Source organism: Eriocheir sinensis, chromosome 12 (assembly GCF_024679095.1).
Source record: "Eriocheir sinensis breed Jianghai 21 chromosome 12, ASM2467909v1, whole genome shotgun sequence".
Taxonomy (NCBI): domain Eukaryota; kingdom Metazoa; phylum Arthropoda; class Malacostraca; order Decapoda; family Varunidae; genus Eriocheir; species Eriocheir sinensis.
The window spans coordinates 11,145,776-11,164,708 of NC_066520.1; the positions used below are offsets into that span (position 1 = coordinate 11,145,776).

General features: G+C 43.6%; 1 protein-coding gene across 1 annotated transcript in view; it reads right to left on the reverse strand.

The window, feature by feature from the left end:
- The window catches only part of LOC126997261 (Fanconi anemia group J protein homolog), a 161,469-nt gene that overhangs the window by 21,362 nt on the left and 121,174 nt on the right, over nt 1–18,933 (reverse strand). The window contains exons 7-10 of the mRNA XM_050858257.1: nt 7,498–7,600; nt 5,513–5,734; nt 4,049–4,213; nt 635–796 (exon numbers count right to left, since the gene is read on the reverse strand). Coding sequence (XP_050714214.1) covers nt 635–796; nt 4,049–4,213; nt 5,513–5,734; nt 7,498–7,600 — 652 coding nt within the window. The remainder of the gene's footprint in view (nt 1–634; nt 797–4,048; nt 4,214–5,512; nt 5,735–7,497; nt 7,601–18,933) is intronic.

Here is an 18,933-nt window from a genome sequence, read left to right on the forward strand (position 1 = left end):
TTGTTTGGTCACCACACAGGAGGAAGGACATAAGGAAACTCGAAAGGATACAAAGGACTGCAACAAAGATGGCACCAGAAGTTCCAGAACTATCAAATCTGCCATACAAGACTAGATTGGAGGAACTGGACTTACCAACACTCAAAAAAAGAAGAGAAAGAGGAGACCTGATAGGGTTGTACAGGGATACAAGTGGAATGGATGTGTTGGACAGAAACGATTTAATCGAGATGGAAGGGAGGAGGCAACTAAGAGGACACAGCAAGAAATTGAGAAAGGGGACTAGTTTTAAAGACATAAAGTACAGTTTTCAAAATAGGAGTGTGGATATATGGAATGGACTAAACAAAGACATTGTTGAAGCAAGCATTGTCCATATAATGAAGGAAAAGTTGGACAAACAGATTGGGAGATAAGACTGTCCAAGCTTGAGCTCAGGCCCTGTATACTACAAACAGGTAAATATACACACACACACACAATAAAACAGATACTGACATTAGTAACACATGAGATAACCTTCATATCTAATCAGATCAATCATACCACAGATATTTAATGATATCAATCAAAAGGGGCATATGCTGAGGTTTAATATGGACACAGCAAAATAATCTCTCCGGCTACAAATTACCTGCAGATCTTTGTAGCTGTCCCTTCCAATGCCCAGGTTGTCAAAATGAGCAATGATTTCTGTTCCAGTGAAGATCTTCCCCGAGCGTCCGTACTCAGTGTAGCTGTTGAGGTTCGTGCTGTTTTCATCCATCCAGCCACTAAGGACAGACAGCATGCTGGCCTGGGAAAGATATCAGTTCAAATAGCTTGAATAAAGTTGTGAAAGGGCCAAAATCAATCTCTCTCTCTCTCTCTCTCTCTCTCTCTTTTTCTCTCTCACCTTGTATGTGTATGTGTGTGTGTGTGTGTGTGTGTGTGTGTGTTGTTGTATCCACCTAGTTGTGGTGTATGGGAGAGGAGTTAAGCTTGTACTGTCCCGTCTCATATATCTATGTATGTACTATTATCCAGCTTGACCTTAAAATCATGAATCGTTTTTGCGTGGACCACATCTTTTTCCAGGCTGTTCCATGTATCCACCACTCTTTGTGAAAAGCCTCTTCTACAGGCTTCCTTTTTCATCTTCTTTCCATGACTTCTTGATTCTCTTGTATCCCACGTTATTGGATCCTCTTTGTCCACTTTTTTGATCCACTCAGCACTCTATATACCGCAATCAGATCTCTTCTCTCCCTCCTCTGTTCCACCGTCGGTAGGCTCAGCTGCTTCAATCTCTCTTCATATGTTAAATATCTTAGTCCTGGAACCAGCTGTGATGCTGCCCTCTGAATCCTGTATTTGTCTTTGTACTTAATGTCCATACTACTGCTGCGTATTCCAACCTTGGACGTGTCATGGTTACAATCAATTTTCTCATCATCTCCTCATCCAGATATTGTAAAGCAATTTTTATGTTTCTCACCAGGTTGTATGTCTCACCCACAATTCTGTTTATGTGTTTCTCTGGCTACAAATTATCCGATACAGTTACTCCCAGGTCCTTTTCCACTGATGTGTGTGTGTGTGTGTGTGTGTGTGTGTGTGTGTGTGTGTGTGTGTGTGATTCACCACCACAGCCTCATCATGAACTGGACTTGTCATTGCCAGAAAGTACTCTCCTGATTAGACAGAAGCTCATTATAGTCAATCTCTGGGTACTACTGGGATCTTCACACACTCCATTTCCCTTGCCCAAGGGAGGACAGTAACCGCTCCTTGTCACAAGAAAAACCTTAGCCTGAGCCGTGCTCGAACCTCCACCTGGCAGGCTGCGAAGTCTGGCAGTGTGAGCTTTAACCACTGAGCTATCAGAGTGGTGTGTATTTACCTAGTTGTAGTTTTACAGGGCCTGGGCTTACGCTCGTGTGGTCCTGTCTCCATATCTATATTTGTCCAGCTTTTCCTTAAAGTTGTGCACACTCTTTGCCGATACTAGCCTACATCCTCACTTAGTCTGTTCCAAACCTCTATGTTTCTTTGCGGGAAGCTATATTTTTTCATGTTGGGGTGCCTCAAGGATCGTTACTGGCACCAATACTTTTCCTAGTATATATAAATGATATGCCCGAAAAAGTAAATAGTTACATGAGCTTGTTTCCAGACAATGTGAAATTGCTGAGATGCATAAGAAATAGTAAAGACAGTGAAATTCTGCAAGAGGACCTAAATAAGATTTGGTATTGCAGTAAGAAATGGGAGATGGAGTTTAATGTGAAGAAATGTCATGTAATGGAAATGGGAAAGAGTGAAGGGAGACCAAAATGAACATATAGAATGGGAGATGGAGAAATATTGAAAGTGACTAAGGGAGGAAGTAGTATTGGCAGAGAGTGTGCACAACTTTAAGGAAAAACTAGACAAGTACAGATATGGAGACGGGCCCACACGAGGGTAGCTCAGGCCCTGTAAAATTACAACTAGGTACAACTAGGTAGATACACACACACACACACACACACACACACACACACACACACATATATATATATAGATATATATATATATATATATATATATATATATATATATATATATATATATATATATATATATATATATATATATATATATGTGTTATTATAAAATAAATATATATGTATACATTTTCTTTGTTGAACCTATAATGCTATTAGGCTTTTGTGATGGTGCCTGTTGGTCAACCCCGGTCTGTTAATAGTGCAGGCAAGTAGTTTCACAGAGGCATCATTCTCTGCTTGAATCATGCTGCTCCCTAGAGCTCCAGTTAATCCTTGTTAGAGTTTGGCTAGAGTCCAAGGTAACAGGTATTTATTAGGATAGCGTGTGGGTTGTCTTTGGCAGCTAAGAAGTAGATGCAGTGAACTGTAAAATGGACTGGGCAGGGAGATTGTCCAGCCCAAATTCTCATATGAACTTAAAGCTATGTTTGACTGATTGCAACAGCAATTCAGGTTTGGTGTTCCATGAGCACAGCTCATTTCCAGTATATAACGATTAGGCTCACCCTCAGGTAGGGAAATTAACCCACACAGTGTTTTGGTATTTTGTAATTTCCTTCCCACCCCAGCGTCAGAGGAAAAATCGATTTTATTTTTTTGCATAAAACAGCTGAAAACCATGAAAATGAAGAGATGTAACGTCTTTTAGCTTACCGTCGCCTAGAAGTCAGTGTTTTGGGCCATTTTTTGTTAATTTGTGAAGCGAAATGGTCGTGTTGATTGCCGTAAACTTTCTTGGATTGTACGTGCGTATCAGAGTAAATCGTTTTCTCTCAACATATTTAGCACAGACTTATATACATTGTTAGAGAGTAACTCATTTTGAACTTTTTGATAGTTCAACTCAATGTACAGTCGCCCACAAGAGTATTCGCTCACGCAATTACAGTTTATACGTGGCCCCCTCCTTACCAAAATTGCCGGTTCTGAATGTCGGTATACCCACTATACCTCACCCACAACACTGTCAAACCACTTTCCAACCACCAACCACTTCAATTTCCACATCACGATCTCCAAAACCACCTCCAACATCCAAACAAATAAAACAAAAATTGTACCCAGAATAATGGCTGCCAGGCTTGCCAGTTATGACAATAAATTAAATATATTGGGTGGTCAGTATTCCCAATAGATCAGTCTACTAGGGCACCACCACAGAAATCACCCTCGACACACTCCAGTAACGGGAAAAAATAATACATTAAATACGTACGACGTACGTATCTGACGCTCAATGGTATTAAAAAATAATACGTACGTCGTACGTATCTGACTCTGTACGGGTTAAAGGCCAAATTTGATTCTCACAAAGTGATTTAGGTAAAATTTATAACGTCACCATTATTCAGTCTTTTGTTAAATTACTAGTCTTGACTTGGTCTGCATTAAATTGATGTCCTATTGTATATTAGTCAAATTTGGATGATTTAGAACTACTGGGTTGGATATTGTTAATAAAAAATTGACAATAAAGTGGAAGAGAGTGGACAAACCACAAACCTACAGTTACTCACCAATTTCTGACGAGCTTCCTTCTTTCCTTTCCGTTGCTCTATGTGGAGTGTTGCCTCTGTAAGCTCCTCTTGGGTAATAGTGCAGGACGCACCCTCTCGGGAGGAGTCCTCAATGTTGTGTGCCTCATCCAAAACCAGGACGTGGTTTTTAAGACTAATATCCATCTGTTAAACCAACACATAAAGTAATCATTTGAAGCATCTTTACAATGGGCAAGATCAGGCAAAGTAGAAAATTTTCCTCGATATTTGATACTAACTTTGTTAAAATAGGGAGAACAACTCTCTCTATTTTCATATATAAAAATAATATAAGATGGGCAATCAATTGGCCCTTCAACAGCACGGTTGCATTGTACCGACAGTATATTGTTATGCATAGTGAATTTATGTTGGTGAGACCCCCTTTTACCTTTTCAATCGCCTATTTGGTACTGAAATTACCAAAGTCACCTTTATTGCATATTGCCAAATTTTTGACTGCTCTCTATAAATGATTTTTAATTTACGTTAACACACATATAGATACAGAATAAATGATATTTTCTTCCCCATTTGTTACTGCCAATAACATGGGTGCAACATGGGTGGTTGTGGGACAGGGTTGGAAAAAAATGATGATGTTTTTCTAAAAAAATCAAAGAAATTGATATATTTGATTAAAATTGGATTTTTTTAATTTAAATAAATTTTTTTGATTTAAATGATTTTTTTTTGCATTAATCCTTGTTTGTTTTCACTGATTTTTCTGTTTCAGTCTCATGAAGCCATTTCCTCGTATTAAACTTGGCCAATATGTTAAATGAAACCATAGATTAATATACATTACCCAAGATGAGTTTTTCACATAAAAATCACAAGTAGCCATAAAAATCATAAGTTGCCAACTTGTCTATGTATATGTTGTCAAATTTGGATCATATTAATAAGAAATTAGACTTAATCATGTTACTTTGCATTAGAAAAAAGAATTAAGCTCATTAAACTTCATAATTACAGTTATTATTATTATAAAAAATGACTATACTTTCTTTTTTTATGCTTTTGAATATTTTTCTTGTAAGAGATGGCAATGATTCACTGGTGCCTAACTTGCTACAGGACCACTACAGGATCAGTACAGGACAAGCAGAATTGTTACTTTTCCTGTACAACTGGACACACACACACACACACACACACATATATATATATATATATATATATATATATATATATATATATATATATATATATATATATATATATATATATATATATATATATATATATATATATATATATATATATATATATATATATATATATATATATATATATATATATATATATATATATATATATATATATATATATATATATATATATATATATATATATATATATATATATATATATATATATATATATATATATATATATATATATATATATATAACTCTAGGATGAACCCAATATACTTACACTTTCTCTGATGCTGGGTTCCACAAGATAATTGTAAGGGCAGATGACAAGGTCAGCAGTTGCCAGGAGAGCTCGGGCAGTGTAGTATGGACATGCCTGGACCTTGTGTCCCACCTGTACTAGGTCCTCAATGTCCCAGGCACCTTGTAGCCCTCCACACTGAGCCAGATTTGGATATGTCTTGATTTTACTCACACCATGATAGTACTTGCATGACACTCCCTGTGAGATTAGAAAACAAATGGACTGAAATGGGAATCCATCTTTTCATGGGGTCATTTGAATGTCTCTTCTTATTTACTTTCAAATATTCCAGCTTAATGCCCAATGTACTAATGGGATTGGACACAACTTCCAATATTAAGAGTTTGTACTTAAACAATGGGAACTTAAAATGGATTAGGAAGTTACAAAGGGATAGCCTTTTGTATAACATTGTATGTTTTACTGTACTCATAAAAACTATATAGGTACTTGCCTCCCCTCATTTACCCAGAATGCATCTGTGCACAAAAGCAATTGGTCCTCTACCAAACTAATTTCACTGTACTGACTGCAGCTTCATTGGTGAAAACCCATTTTATGATATATAATGCTTAAATGTTATCAACATTGCTTAAAGTTACCCTTTTTTCATTTCACTTATAAATGCTACTTTCTTAGTTATTATCGACAATCATTCACATACATAATAAGTGACACTTTTCCCCTTTCTGTCATGAAAATAACAGGCAGTGGGGCCTCAGTACTTGTGAGGACTTCTCAATATTGCAGACCTCATATGTAATAATTGCCCATACAATTACAATACCTGTGGAGAAAGACAAAGATTTGCATTTCCACGTTGCTTCTGCTTCCTGTCATACTTTATGGCTGTGATCCATGGACAATAAATAGTGACTTGAAGAGGCATACTGATGCCTATGGTAATAAGTGTCTTTGAGGAATCATGGGGTACTGCTTGAATGACTGACAGATTGGCAATTAGTACTCGGTGAGACTGGATCGAGGCCTCTTACATGCATGGTCTGTGAATGTCAACTTTGGATATATGATCATGAGGCACACTACCCTTAAGTTAACCTTGATCAATGGGTTGTTTCTGTAAGAGACAATTGTGAATGGAGGATGCCAAGGGAAGTCCACAAAGGTCATGCATAGAACAAGGCAATGAATACTTGCCATGTGAAATGTGCCTGTATATGAAAATTTGCTAAAAGGGAGCCCTGAGGATGGGGTTATAAGGTGGGCAAAGAATCATGTCCCATGGCATAGGCCACTATCAATAGATTGATTATGTAACTGTGTCACTGCAATGACCACTGTGATGATGATATTTGTTCAGGGTGCAAGATAGTTTACTACACTGACTATAGTGGAAATCAGGGATGAGAATAGGGAGAGCCCCACAGAGGCTATGACATCGTGTGTGGGGCCATGGAGTCTGGGCAAATGTAGGCAGTGTGGCCGCCCACTCATCAAAAGAAATGATGATTTATCTGATAAGTAGGATTCTTGAGGGGTTTTATTGTTGGATAATTGCATTCCAATGCCTTTCAGATCTTAATAGTCACTTTTTCTAAAACTGAAGACCAAGGTTTTATTTTCAGTAATTCTGTTGTCATTAAAAGTACCAATGCATACTAGGTCAAGGGTCAAAGTTCTTACTCTATAATACATTGAAATTCTTCTCTATTAACCAATAAAATACTAATCTGAATAAGACTAAGGATAATCAACCTGAAAATTCTTTAATATAAGAAGAATGGTATTACTTGTGGTAGAAAGCCAGGCAGACATTTAACATAAGGAAAAAATTATATTATTGGCATGTGTGCATGAAAGTTTACAACGTGAATAAGTACCTTTTCCTCATCAGTTTACTTTTGTCTTCAGAATGAATCAGTTTTGAGCATGTTATCTGTCTTGAATATTTTTACCCCAATTCCCTTTTTCTCTCCTGCCACCTCAGAAATGAAACATACCAGGAGGGGGTCGTTTAGATCTTGACACCGCTCATTTTTGTTGCTGGAGACACTCACGATGGGGTGGATGCAGGTGTGCTCTCGTGATGACAACACCACCATGCTGCAAAGGGATAAAGTTCACGTTAGCACCCATTGTGTTTTTCCAGCGTGGGCCCCAAATCAAAGATTCATGCAGAAATTTACAAGTAGACTGAAGCAAATTAGATCACATGGAGAAGAGGTTGTGAGTAAGAGTTTGATTTTGCTGGAGTTGAGTAAAATCTAGGTCATTAATATCCTTTAATAATACTTATATTAAATTACCTACTTGAGATGACAAACATTTTAAGCAAAAATTTAGCTGGAGATTATGGAATTATTTGGCAATAAAACTAAGCTTATACACAGTAATTGTTATTTATCAATAAGAAAAATGTAGTGTTTGGAGCAAGTTGGCACAAGACAAATGGGGCAGATTGGCAGAGGGTCAAATTATCCCACATCTGTTTAAATTTGCATATACATAATTGACAATATATCTTACAATATTTATATTTTTCTAATATTTAGACGGATAGGATTTGTTCTCTACTTGTGTTAAGTATGATTCAACTGATGAGTTAGAATAATTGTTTTCTTTCTTAGCCTGTAAATTGCGGCTTTGTCAGAGTTTATTCTGAATGAAAAGAAATTTTTTCATTTGAACTACAGTTCTGACTTTGAGCCAAGTCTGCTGTTTTAGAGTGTGGGCTCACGAGAACTGTACTGATAAGGATTTTTTGTTACTTGCCAGAACAGTGATTCAAATGATGAGTTAATGTTTAACTGTTATATTTCCAAGCCTTCATCTAACATTGTTTGGAATTAACTAATTTTGCAAAAAAAAAAAAAAAAGTATGTGCTCCATAATTAAAAAGTAAAAAGTGTGCCAGGTAGCCCCGGTCTCCCTTCTTTTTTTCTTTCTTTCTTTCTACATCTTACACAGCGCAATTTAATACAAATATGTCGATGAGCGGGCAACGGCCCTCCGCTGGGGTCTCTCTCTCTCTCTCTCTCTCTCTCTCTCTCTCTCTCTCTCTCTCTCTCTCTCCATATACGTTGCGCGCTCACGTAGAGAGAGAGAGAGAGAGAGAGAGAGAGAGAGAGAGAGAGAGAGAGGCGCATGAACGTGTGCGCGTTAGACATGAACCTGTGCGCGGGAGACATGACCGTGTGCGCGGGAGACATGAACGTGTGCGCGGGAGACATGAACGTGTGCGCGGGAGACATGAACGTGTGCGCGGGAGACATGAACGTGTGCGCGGGAGACATGAACGTGTGCGCGGGAGACATAAACGTGTGCGCGGGAGACATGAACGTGTGCGCGGGAGAAATCAACGTGTGCGCGGGAGACATGTACGTGTGCGCGGAAGACATGAAATTGTGCGCGGGAGACAAACGTGTGCGCAGGAGACATGAACGTGTGCGCAGGAGACATGAACGTGTGCGCGGGAGACATAAACCTGTGCGCGGGAGACATTAACGTGTGCGCGGTAGACATGAACGTGTGCGCGGGAGACATGAACGTGTGCGCGGGAGACAAACGTGTGCGCAGGAGACATTAACGTGTGCGCGGGAGACATGAACGTGCGCGGGAGACAAACGTGTGCGCTGGAGAGATGACCATGTGCGCGGGAGACATAAACGTGTGCGCGGGAGACATGAACGTGTGCGCGGGAGACATGAACGTGTGCGCGGGAGACATGAACGTGTGCGCGGGAGACATAAACGTGTGCGCGGGAGACATGCACGTGTGCGCGGGAGACATGAACGTGTGCGCGGGAGACATGAACGTGTGCGCGGGAGACGTTAACGTGTGCGCGCGAGACATGAACGTGTGCGCGGGAGACATAAACGTGTGCGCGGGAGACATAAACGTGTGCGCGGGAGACATAAACGTGTGCGCGGGAGACATGAACGTGTGCGCGGGAGACATAAACGTGTGCGCGGGAGACATGAACGTGTGCGCGGGAGACATAAACGTGTGCGCGCGAGACATGCACGTGTGCGCGAGAGACATAAACGTGTGCGAGGGAGACATGAACGTGTGCGCGGAGACATAAACGTGCGCGGGAGACATGAAAGTGTGCGCGGGAGACATCAACGTGTGCGCGGGAGACATGAACGTGTGCGCGGGAGACATGCACGTGTGCGCGGGAGACATGAACGTGTGCGCGGGAGACATGCACGTGTGCGCGGGAGATATAAACGTGTGCGCGGGAGACATAAACGTGTGCGCGGGAGATATGAACGTGTGCGCGGAGACATAAACGTGTGCGCGGGAGACATGAACGTGTGCGCGGGAGACATGAACGTGTGCGCGGGAGACATGAACGTGTGCGCGGGAGACATAAACGTGTGCGCGGGAGACATAAACGTGTGCGCGGGAGACATGAACGTGTGCGCGGGAGACATGAACGTGCGCGGGAGACATGAACGTGCGCGGGAGACATAAACGTGTGCGCGGGAGACATAAACGTGTGCGCGGGAGATATGAAATTGTGCGCGGGAGACATGAACATGTGCGCGGGAGACAAGCAAGTGTGCGCGGGAGACATGAACGTGTGCGCGGGAGACATGAACGTGCGCGGGAGACATGAACGTGTGCGCGGAGACATAAACGTGTGCGCGGGAGACATAAACGTGTGCGCGGGAGACATGAACGTATGCGCGGGAGACATGAACGTGTGCGCGGGAGACATGAACGTGTGCGCGGTAGACATAAACGTGTGCGCGGGAGACATGAACGTGTGCGTGGGAGACATGAACATGTGCGCGGGAGACATAAACGTGTGCGCGGGAGACATGAACGTGTGCGCGGAAGACATGAACGTGTGCGCGGGAGACATGAACGTGTGCGCGGGAGACATGAACGTGTGCGCGGGAGACAGAAACGTGTGCGCGGGAGACATGAACGTGTGCGCGGGAGACATGAACGTGTGCGCGGGAGACATGAACGTGTGCGCGGGAGACATGAACGTGTGCGCGGGAGACATGAACGTGTGCGCGGGAGACATGAACTTGTGCGCGGGAGACATGAACTTGTGCGCGGGAGACATGAACGTGTGCGCGGGAGACATGAACGTGTGCGCGGGAGAGAGATAAACGTGTACGCGCACACGGGTTCGAGCCCCGCCCGGAGCTATAAGTTGACAAGCCTCAGTCACCGCCGAGTGACCCAAGACTACCCACATGCTGTGAAGACCACCTACCAGCCCGGACTCTAGATTATCTCAGAGAGGATCAAAGATGAGCTCTGGGGAACAGCATGAGCCAAGGAGGTAGCCTTACTACAGCATTATAAACACTTGTCTGCACCATAACGGGGCGGGGCGACCACCAGGCGCCACCAAAAAAGTCTACCAAATAAAATAATAGTAAATAAATAAATAAGTAAATAAACAAAATAAAAATAAACAGTGCGGGAAGAGTTTGGCTGTGGGCTCCCTAGACGCCGTTGGGAGAGACGCCATCTTGCATCTAAGCCGCTCTGGTTCCCTGTCGCCGACCCGGCGCTTCTGCCTTTACAGGAGTTCAATACCGAAGTAAAAATGATGATCTTTGATACTCCAGCAGATTGTGTTGAGGCAGCAGTGCCGGGTTGGGGGCAGTGAGCCTGAGCAGGACAGATGCAAGATAGCGAGTGGCCTGACTCTATTTACGGTCCTGGCAAGCACACACACACACACGCACACACACACATACACACGCCGCTCCCGTAGCGCAGTGGATTAAGGCTCTGCTCTGCAAAGTTAACGCCTGGCAGACTGAAGTTCCAGCCACGCTCAAGCCGAATAACTTCCACCGACAAGGAGGGGAGGTTCCTGTCTCAGTTGTGCAAAGATGAGGGTGGGTGTACGAGGTCCCAGCTAACGAGTTCCAAAGCTCTACGGGATGGTGATGGCTCCATGGCGATCATGAGATCAACAGGAGATGAGGCAGTGGTGAATTACACACACACACACACACACACACACACACACACACACACACACACACACCTGCTTCCAGCCCCAGCCTTCTTGCCTTCCCCGAGCCCCAAGTGACGATGCTTGCTTAGCTCGGCGAGCAGACATTTACAACAATTCGTCATCGGCCTATCGAGCGGCGTCTCTAAAAAAAGCATAAATCGTTTGAAAGAAATTTAACTTTCAAACAAATGCCTGACGGAGGGAGGAGATAACCCGGCGATAAATACTTCTCCGCGGCTCCGACAACCCATAATGGCCGGCCGGGGAGTCCCATAAATCTTACCCAGCCATCACCTCCGACCCCCGCCACCACCACCTCGCTCACACCGCCGCCGCCGCCTGTCCACCCAAACACATCCCAGGGACCTTCTAGTGAGGCCGTTAGCATTGTTAGTCAGTCAGAGGAGGGACGCCCTACTCGGGAAGGTGCAGCGCCGGGTAAGGGTGTCTTGTAACGGGGCTGATGAGGCTTTCGGCGAGCTGTCAATAATAATGGGGCTCAGCGGGGGAAAACCAACAGAGGGCGTGTAAAGGCTCGGCCAGAGACGTTCCGGGAATAAGTAAGTTTCGGGGGGAGGGAGGAAGAGGAGGAGGAGGAAAGGGCGTTCGGGAGACTTGAGGAGACGCCGCCACAGCTGAGGGAGGAGAGAGAATGGGAGGATGGGGGTAGAAACAGACCAATTATACACAAAAAAGTTGTTCTGATATGATTATATTGCATTGAGATTATAAAAGATCATAATACTCTCTCTCTCTCTCTCTCTCTCTCTCTCTCTCTCTCTCTCTCTCTCTCTCTCTCTCTCTCTCTCTCTCTCTCTCTCTCTCTCTCTTTCAGTGCTTACCAAACTATAGTGAAATCAGGATAACTTTTTCTTTTTCATGCTCTCTCTCTCTCTCTCTCTCTCTCTCTCTCCAGTGCCATCCAAACTATAGTCAAATCAGGCAACTTTTTTTATTTTATTTATTTTTTTATTTTTTTACCCCCATGAAGCCTCAGAAGTTCCTCGGCATGCGTTCTCCGACAATAAGCTCCCTGCACTAAGACGCTGACCTCCCACAAGAAAAAGAAACCACAGATGATCAAACCCACACACGGGCCGGCGAGCATCACGTCACCTCCCTCTTACCTATACTCACTCCGCCCGCCATAAAGTGTGCCATGCGTTCCGCCCTCGAGAAGATACACCACAACTCTGCTCCACCTTTTCCTCCACCCGCTCCATTTTGCCCTGAATCTCCTCCCTACTGCCACTTACAACACCCTCAAGCCACCTCAGGAAATCGTCTTATACCCGTATTGCTAAACGTATTTGCACCTCAGTTCGTCTCTCGTAGAAGTTTTTGGGTTTTTCATAGACTGTTTTGTGATCCCGGTGATAATTTTACACGGCTTATGCATCTCTCCTCCCAAAATTGACCCCTCTTTCGGCCACCTCCTTGGATTCTTTTTAGGAGCAGCGAGTAGCGGGCTTTTTTTTTTTATTATTGTTTCCTTTTTTTGGTGTGTGTGCCATTGAGCTGTCTCCTTTGCTGTAAAAGAAGAAGAAAAAAAAAAAAATCTTGAACGGGAGAGTCACCCATGAAAACCAGGTTAATCTTTTCATCTTCTCTGTGGTCTTGGGAAAGAGTCGTAATGGGAGACCGATTCGCTTAATAATAAAGGCCTTATACTCACTAAAACGGATAATTTTACACGATTTATGCATCTTAAACGGGAGAGTCACCCATGAAAACCCGGTTAATCTTTTCATCTTCTCTATGGCCTTGGGAAAGAGTCGTAATGTCTCTCTCTTCGTCTTCCTCCTCTTCCGTCTCTTCTTCCTCCTTCTTTCTTTCCTCTCCCTCCTTCCTTTTTTTTATTTTCATTCTTTCCTATTCCTTTAGTTTCCATTCTATCTTCTTCCTCTTATCTTTGGGAGACAGATACGCTTAATAAAGGCCTTACACTCACTAAAACGAGCGTAGGGATTGTTACGTGTTGCCAGGTTGGGTGACTGTAATAACACATGGTTTGATTTTTAAGAGAGTCGAGTGTAGTTATGCGGTTCGGCAACAGATGGCGTACGTTTACAGTTTTTTTTGCTTTTGCGTGTCTTGACTCCTACAAATTTTTCCCCACTTACCATTTCTTTCCACGATGATGAGGTGTGCGATGAAGAAAAAGTTGTGCGGGGGTGAAAAAAAAAGTTAAGTGAGTATCATGGAGATTAATTAACTTGCGTGCGAGTGAATTTGTTAATTTTGAAATGGGAAAAAAAAATAATTGAATGTAGCGGGTGTCTTAAAGGGGTGTGGAGGGGCTGGTGATGGAGGGGGGTGGATGGAGTAACTGTGGAGGGGCACGAAGGTGGGTGGAAAGATACATGGGGCGGGGGGGGGGAGGGGGGGGGGTTAAAGAGACTGATGCAGCGTTACCAAATCATCGCATGTACTCAGAGCATTGTATTTTCCAGTTTCTAACCCACACCTATTAAAAAAAAAAAAAAAAAAAAAAAAAAAAAAAAATAATTACTTAATTATCAGTTTTTACGATGACTATTATTGAAGATCGTTTTATGTGTGGGTACGACAATTTTGTGTCTGAAACCGATAAGTGCAATGTTCTGAGTGCGATAATTTGGTAACACTGGACTGATGGTGGAGTGTGGATGGGCTGTTGGTGGAGGGACTGGGAGAGGAGACGTTGGTGTAGTGCAGTAACTTTTTTTTTTTTACAGCAGAGAAGACAGTGCAAGGGCGTAAAAAAAAAAAATAAAATAAAATAAGCCCGCTACTTACTGCTCCTACTTACTCCTCATCCCATGACTGCTGGGATGAAGAGACGCTGCAGTCGGGTGTTGGAAAATGCATAAAATTAACTGACTGCAGGAATGACACAAAGCAAATGGAAGGAAAGCAGTGGTAGGGGGAGGGGAGGGGAGGGAGAGATAGGACAATACAAATATGGTGCAGGTGCGTAAGTGTAGCTATAATATGTGTGTGTGTGTGTGTGTGTGTGTGTGTGTGTGTGTGTGTGTGTGTGTGTGTGTAAGAGCGGAGCGGGGCGGGCCAGGTGAGGCGAGGCAGGGAGGCGGGGAGAGGGAGAGGAGGAGGCGGGAGAGGTTATGGAGTGTGTACATAACCTTTGACCGACAATCTCCATAACATTATCCTGGACACCACCACTCCCCGGGGGGCGGCTGGGCACGGGAGGAGGCGGAGGAGCTGGAGGGGGGGAAGGCGGAGGCGCAGGAGGAGGAGGAGGAGGACGTTATCAGTGGGAGGATGATTCATGAGAAGATATATTAGAAGGAAGAGAGAAGATTCATGTGTGAGGGTCAGGAGAGCGATATATCAAGAGAGGAATGATTATGAGAGAAATACATGGAAAAAAAACCCCGACGAGTCAAAAGGAAATACTGAGAAAAGAGAATTATGAAGACGAGGGAGATTGACAGGTGAGGAAGGAGAGTGTGGAATACTTAAAGAAAGGTGACGATGAGCGACGAGGAGGATTCAGAGTAGACGAAACAATGTGAGGTACATAAAAAGGCTTGATCGATATTCTTGCGTTTATACTTACTGAAAAAAATATATAAAAACACAGGAAACGTATGGATGGAGTTGCACAATGGCCCTACTCAATAGATAAATAGCTTGAGAGAGAGAGAGAGAGAGAGAGAGAGAGAGAGAGAGAGAGAGAGAGAGAGAGAGAGAGAGGATGATCGTAAAAAAAATAAAACATAGACCCAACTGCATGGAGCCGATGCTACAGGAAAAAAAAAAAAAAACTTCACGGTCACCACTTTTACCGACACCATCAACCAGTCACAAACATCATCACTAACACCACTACCAATAACAATAATAATAAGTGTTAGTAGTAGTAATATTAATAACAATGATACAAATAATAAAGACAAACATGAATAACGCCACAGTGCATATATACAAACACACACACGCACACACACACAAAAAAAAAAAAAAAATCATGCGGAGAGAACAATGCCAAAGAGCCAACAATAAGGAGAACACGCCGCGTACGGGGGCCGCGAACACCTCGGCTCTCTGCGTTGTGGCCGCCCGGAGGAAAAAAACAATGGATGGTCCAATTCGTCTCGGAGGAGAGCCGAATACGTGAGTCCCTGATTTCCCGGGGGAGCTGCAGCCGCTAAGCCACCAATCGCACCTCCTCCTCCTCCACCACCACCACCACCACCACCCTGCCGCTACTAACATCACCACCCTGGCCACCTAACCACCACCCTCGCCTACAATACGTGCGGCTCCTAATACCAAGACCTCGCCCCAGCCACCACTACTATGACCTCCTCCTTCCTTGCTAACGTTACCGAATCTCCTTATCACTCCCCTACATTAGTTTGCAACTCCAGAACCTTCCTCTCATGCGAACACTCCCCTACATTAGTTTACCACCCCACAACCTTCCTCTCATGCGAACACTCCCCTACATTAGTTTACCACCCCACAACCTCCTCCCTCTCATGTAATCACTCCCCTACATTAGTTTACCACCCCACAACCTCCTTCCTCTCATGTAAACACTCCCCTACATTAGTTTACCACCCCACAACCTCCTCCCTCTCATGCGAACACTCCCCTATATTAGTTTACCACCCCACAAACTCCTCCCTCTCATGTTATCACTCCCCTACACTAGTTTACCACCCCACAACCTCCTTCCTCTCATGTAAACACTCCCCTACATTAGTTTACCACCCCACAACCTCCTTCCTCTCATGTAAACACTCCCCTACATTAGTTTACCACCCCACAACCTTCCTCTCATGCGAACACTCCCCTATATTAGTTTACCACCCCACAACCTCCTCTCTCTCATGCGAACACTCCCCTACATTAGTTTACCACCCCACAACCTCCTTCCTCTCATATCATGACTCCCCTACATTAGTTTACCAACCCACAACCTTCTCCCTCTCATGTAAACACTCCCCTACATTAGTTTACAACCCCACAACCTCCTCCCTCCCATGTAAACGCTCCCCTACATTAGTTTACCACCCCCCAACCTCCTCCCTCTCATGAAATACCCCCCCTACATTAATTTGCAACCCCAGAACCTCCTTGCTCTTATGTAAACACTCTCCGGCATTAGTTTACCACCCCACAACCTCCTCCCTCTCATGAAATACCCCCCCCTACATTAATTTGCAACCCCAGAACCTCCTTGCTCTTATGTAAACACTCCCCTACATTAGTTTACCACCCCACTAACTCCTCCCTCTCTTGTAAACACTCCCCTACATTAGTTTACCACCCCACAAACTCCTCCCTCTCATGTAAACACTCCCCTATATTAGTTTACAATCCCCTTCTGATGTTATCGGTGTATTTTCATGTACTTATACTTTTCTTCGTGTGTCCAGATATAAGTGACACCAACATACAAGCTCTACTATATGGTAACCCTCATCAGCTCCACTACCATCCTTAAAAGCTCTGCCAACACTGCTCTTAATTTCCTTCTTCTTCACTCCTCCTTCTCCTCTACCTTTTCACTAATACTACTTTGATTCAAATAACCAACGCTCATGCCATATATAATCCCACTACAATGTAAAAAAAACCTCTTATCATAACTTACTTCATTAGCCACTATACTCCGTTATAAAAAAAAACCTTTGTATATCACCAATTATACCAGAGTAATCATCTGCCTATATATACCTTTCATATCCACCCTAACCATATAGTGCTTGTCGTTCTCTTCTTCTTTTTCCCTTCATCTAGTAAAATGATCACGGCCACCACTTCATACCTCCTACCTTATAATAATAGCCGATGCCGCAAAAAAATGAAAGGTGTGAACTCCGACATTCAAATGATCTAAACTTTTCCATTCATAGAACTCCTACAAGCCATGCCACTACTGCCTCATATCCACCCCAGGACAGCAGCGCCAGAGCCAGTTCATCGCGTATAATGGGAGCTCGTACACCCCCACTCCCTTCCCTAGTCTTCCTCCCGCCCAGCTCTCCCATAGCGGCGAGTCGGGCGACACACCCAGCGGACTCCACTCTACGGTATCCCCGCGCCCACACTCACTTTAATCTTCCATTGTGCTGCGGCCCTGTCATACCTCCTATTCATTCCTTTCTTTGGAGCTTCTTCCTTTTCCATCTTTTTGTCCTTTACTTTCAACACCCTTCAAGGCGACACTTGGGTTCCTTTACATGTTTTCTCCACCACGTAAAGTTTCCAACCTTATAATTTTGGTGAAGCGAGAAAGGCAGTTTTTAGTTTTTGTACGATACTTAGGGATAGTATTTTCAACCTTTATATAATCTTAATTCAGAAAGAAAACATTACCGCTAACATCCCAGCACTATATATCTCCCCTCTCGTTACCACCTCACAATGCATCCCTCCCTTCACACTCCACCCCATACCCCTCCATCACAAACCCCTATACATAAAACTCCACACTCCTCCTACACCTCAGTGCCCCATACACAACACTCCACTTCAAAACCCTCCACCTCGGCCCCCCATACACTCACTCCACCCTCTCTCCCTCCACCTCAGCCCCTATACGCAACATTCCACATTCTCCTCCTACACTTCATCCCCCCATACACAACACTCCACCCACTCCACCTACACCTTATTAATGATCACGAGAGGTCTTCCCCTGAAACTGGGTCAGGTGGGCGCGTTGTTGAGGCGAGCCATTCAGAGGACCTAAAAATTGTCTCAAAAGTGTAAATTTTTATAGCTCTCAAGTTCATATCTCGGAATATTCGTGGGGCAGCCGGGTGAAGAGCGTCATAAGAGCTTCTTCACTTTACTGTCTGCTCGTCCGTCTGTCTTGCTGGTGGAGAGTGCTTTGGGGGGAAAATGGACTCGTCTCAACGCGTCAGGGTGGCTTGGGATAGGTGTGGCGGCGTCGAGGCTTGCGGGGTAAGGAAAGAAACACTATTATTGTTTTGTCAGGCCTTTTTATAGGTGATCGGGGAAGGCTCTGTATGTTTTTTTTTTTGTGTGTGTAATGGAGAGTGCGTGCATAAAGCTAGTAAAGAAAGTAAAATTGCTATGGGAAGATGACATTCTGCATTTTTTAATTTCATATTGTTAGAAGTAATGACGACCAAGAGAAAATAACACCCTCTTGATTTCTCTCTCTCTCTCTCTCTCTCTCTCTCTCTCTCTCTCTCTCTCTCTCTCTCTCTCTCTCTCTCTCTCTCTCTCTCTCTCTCTCTCTCTCTCTCTCTCTCTCTCTCTCTCTCTCTCTCTCTCTCTCTCTCCATTATCCGTGCATCTCCCTGTTCCAAATTGTTATTCCACACGTCTGTTTTATACATAACGTAACCATTTAAGACAAACCCTTAATTCTGCTCACGATTCTTTTGTTTAGGAAAGTCTCCGTTGCTGATGGTTTCTGTTTACTCGTTTTCTTTATTCAGTTTCAGTTTCGTCGGCG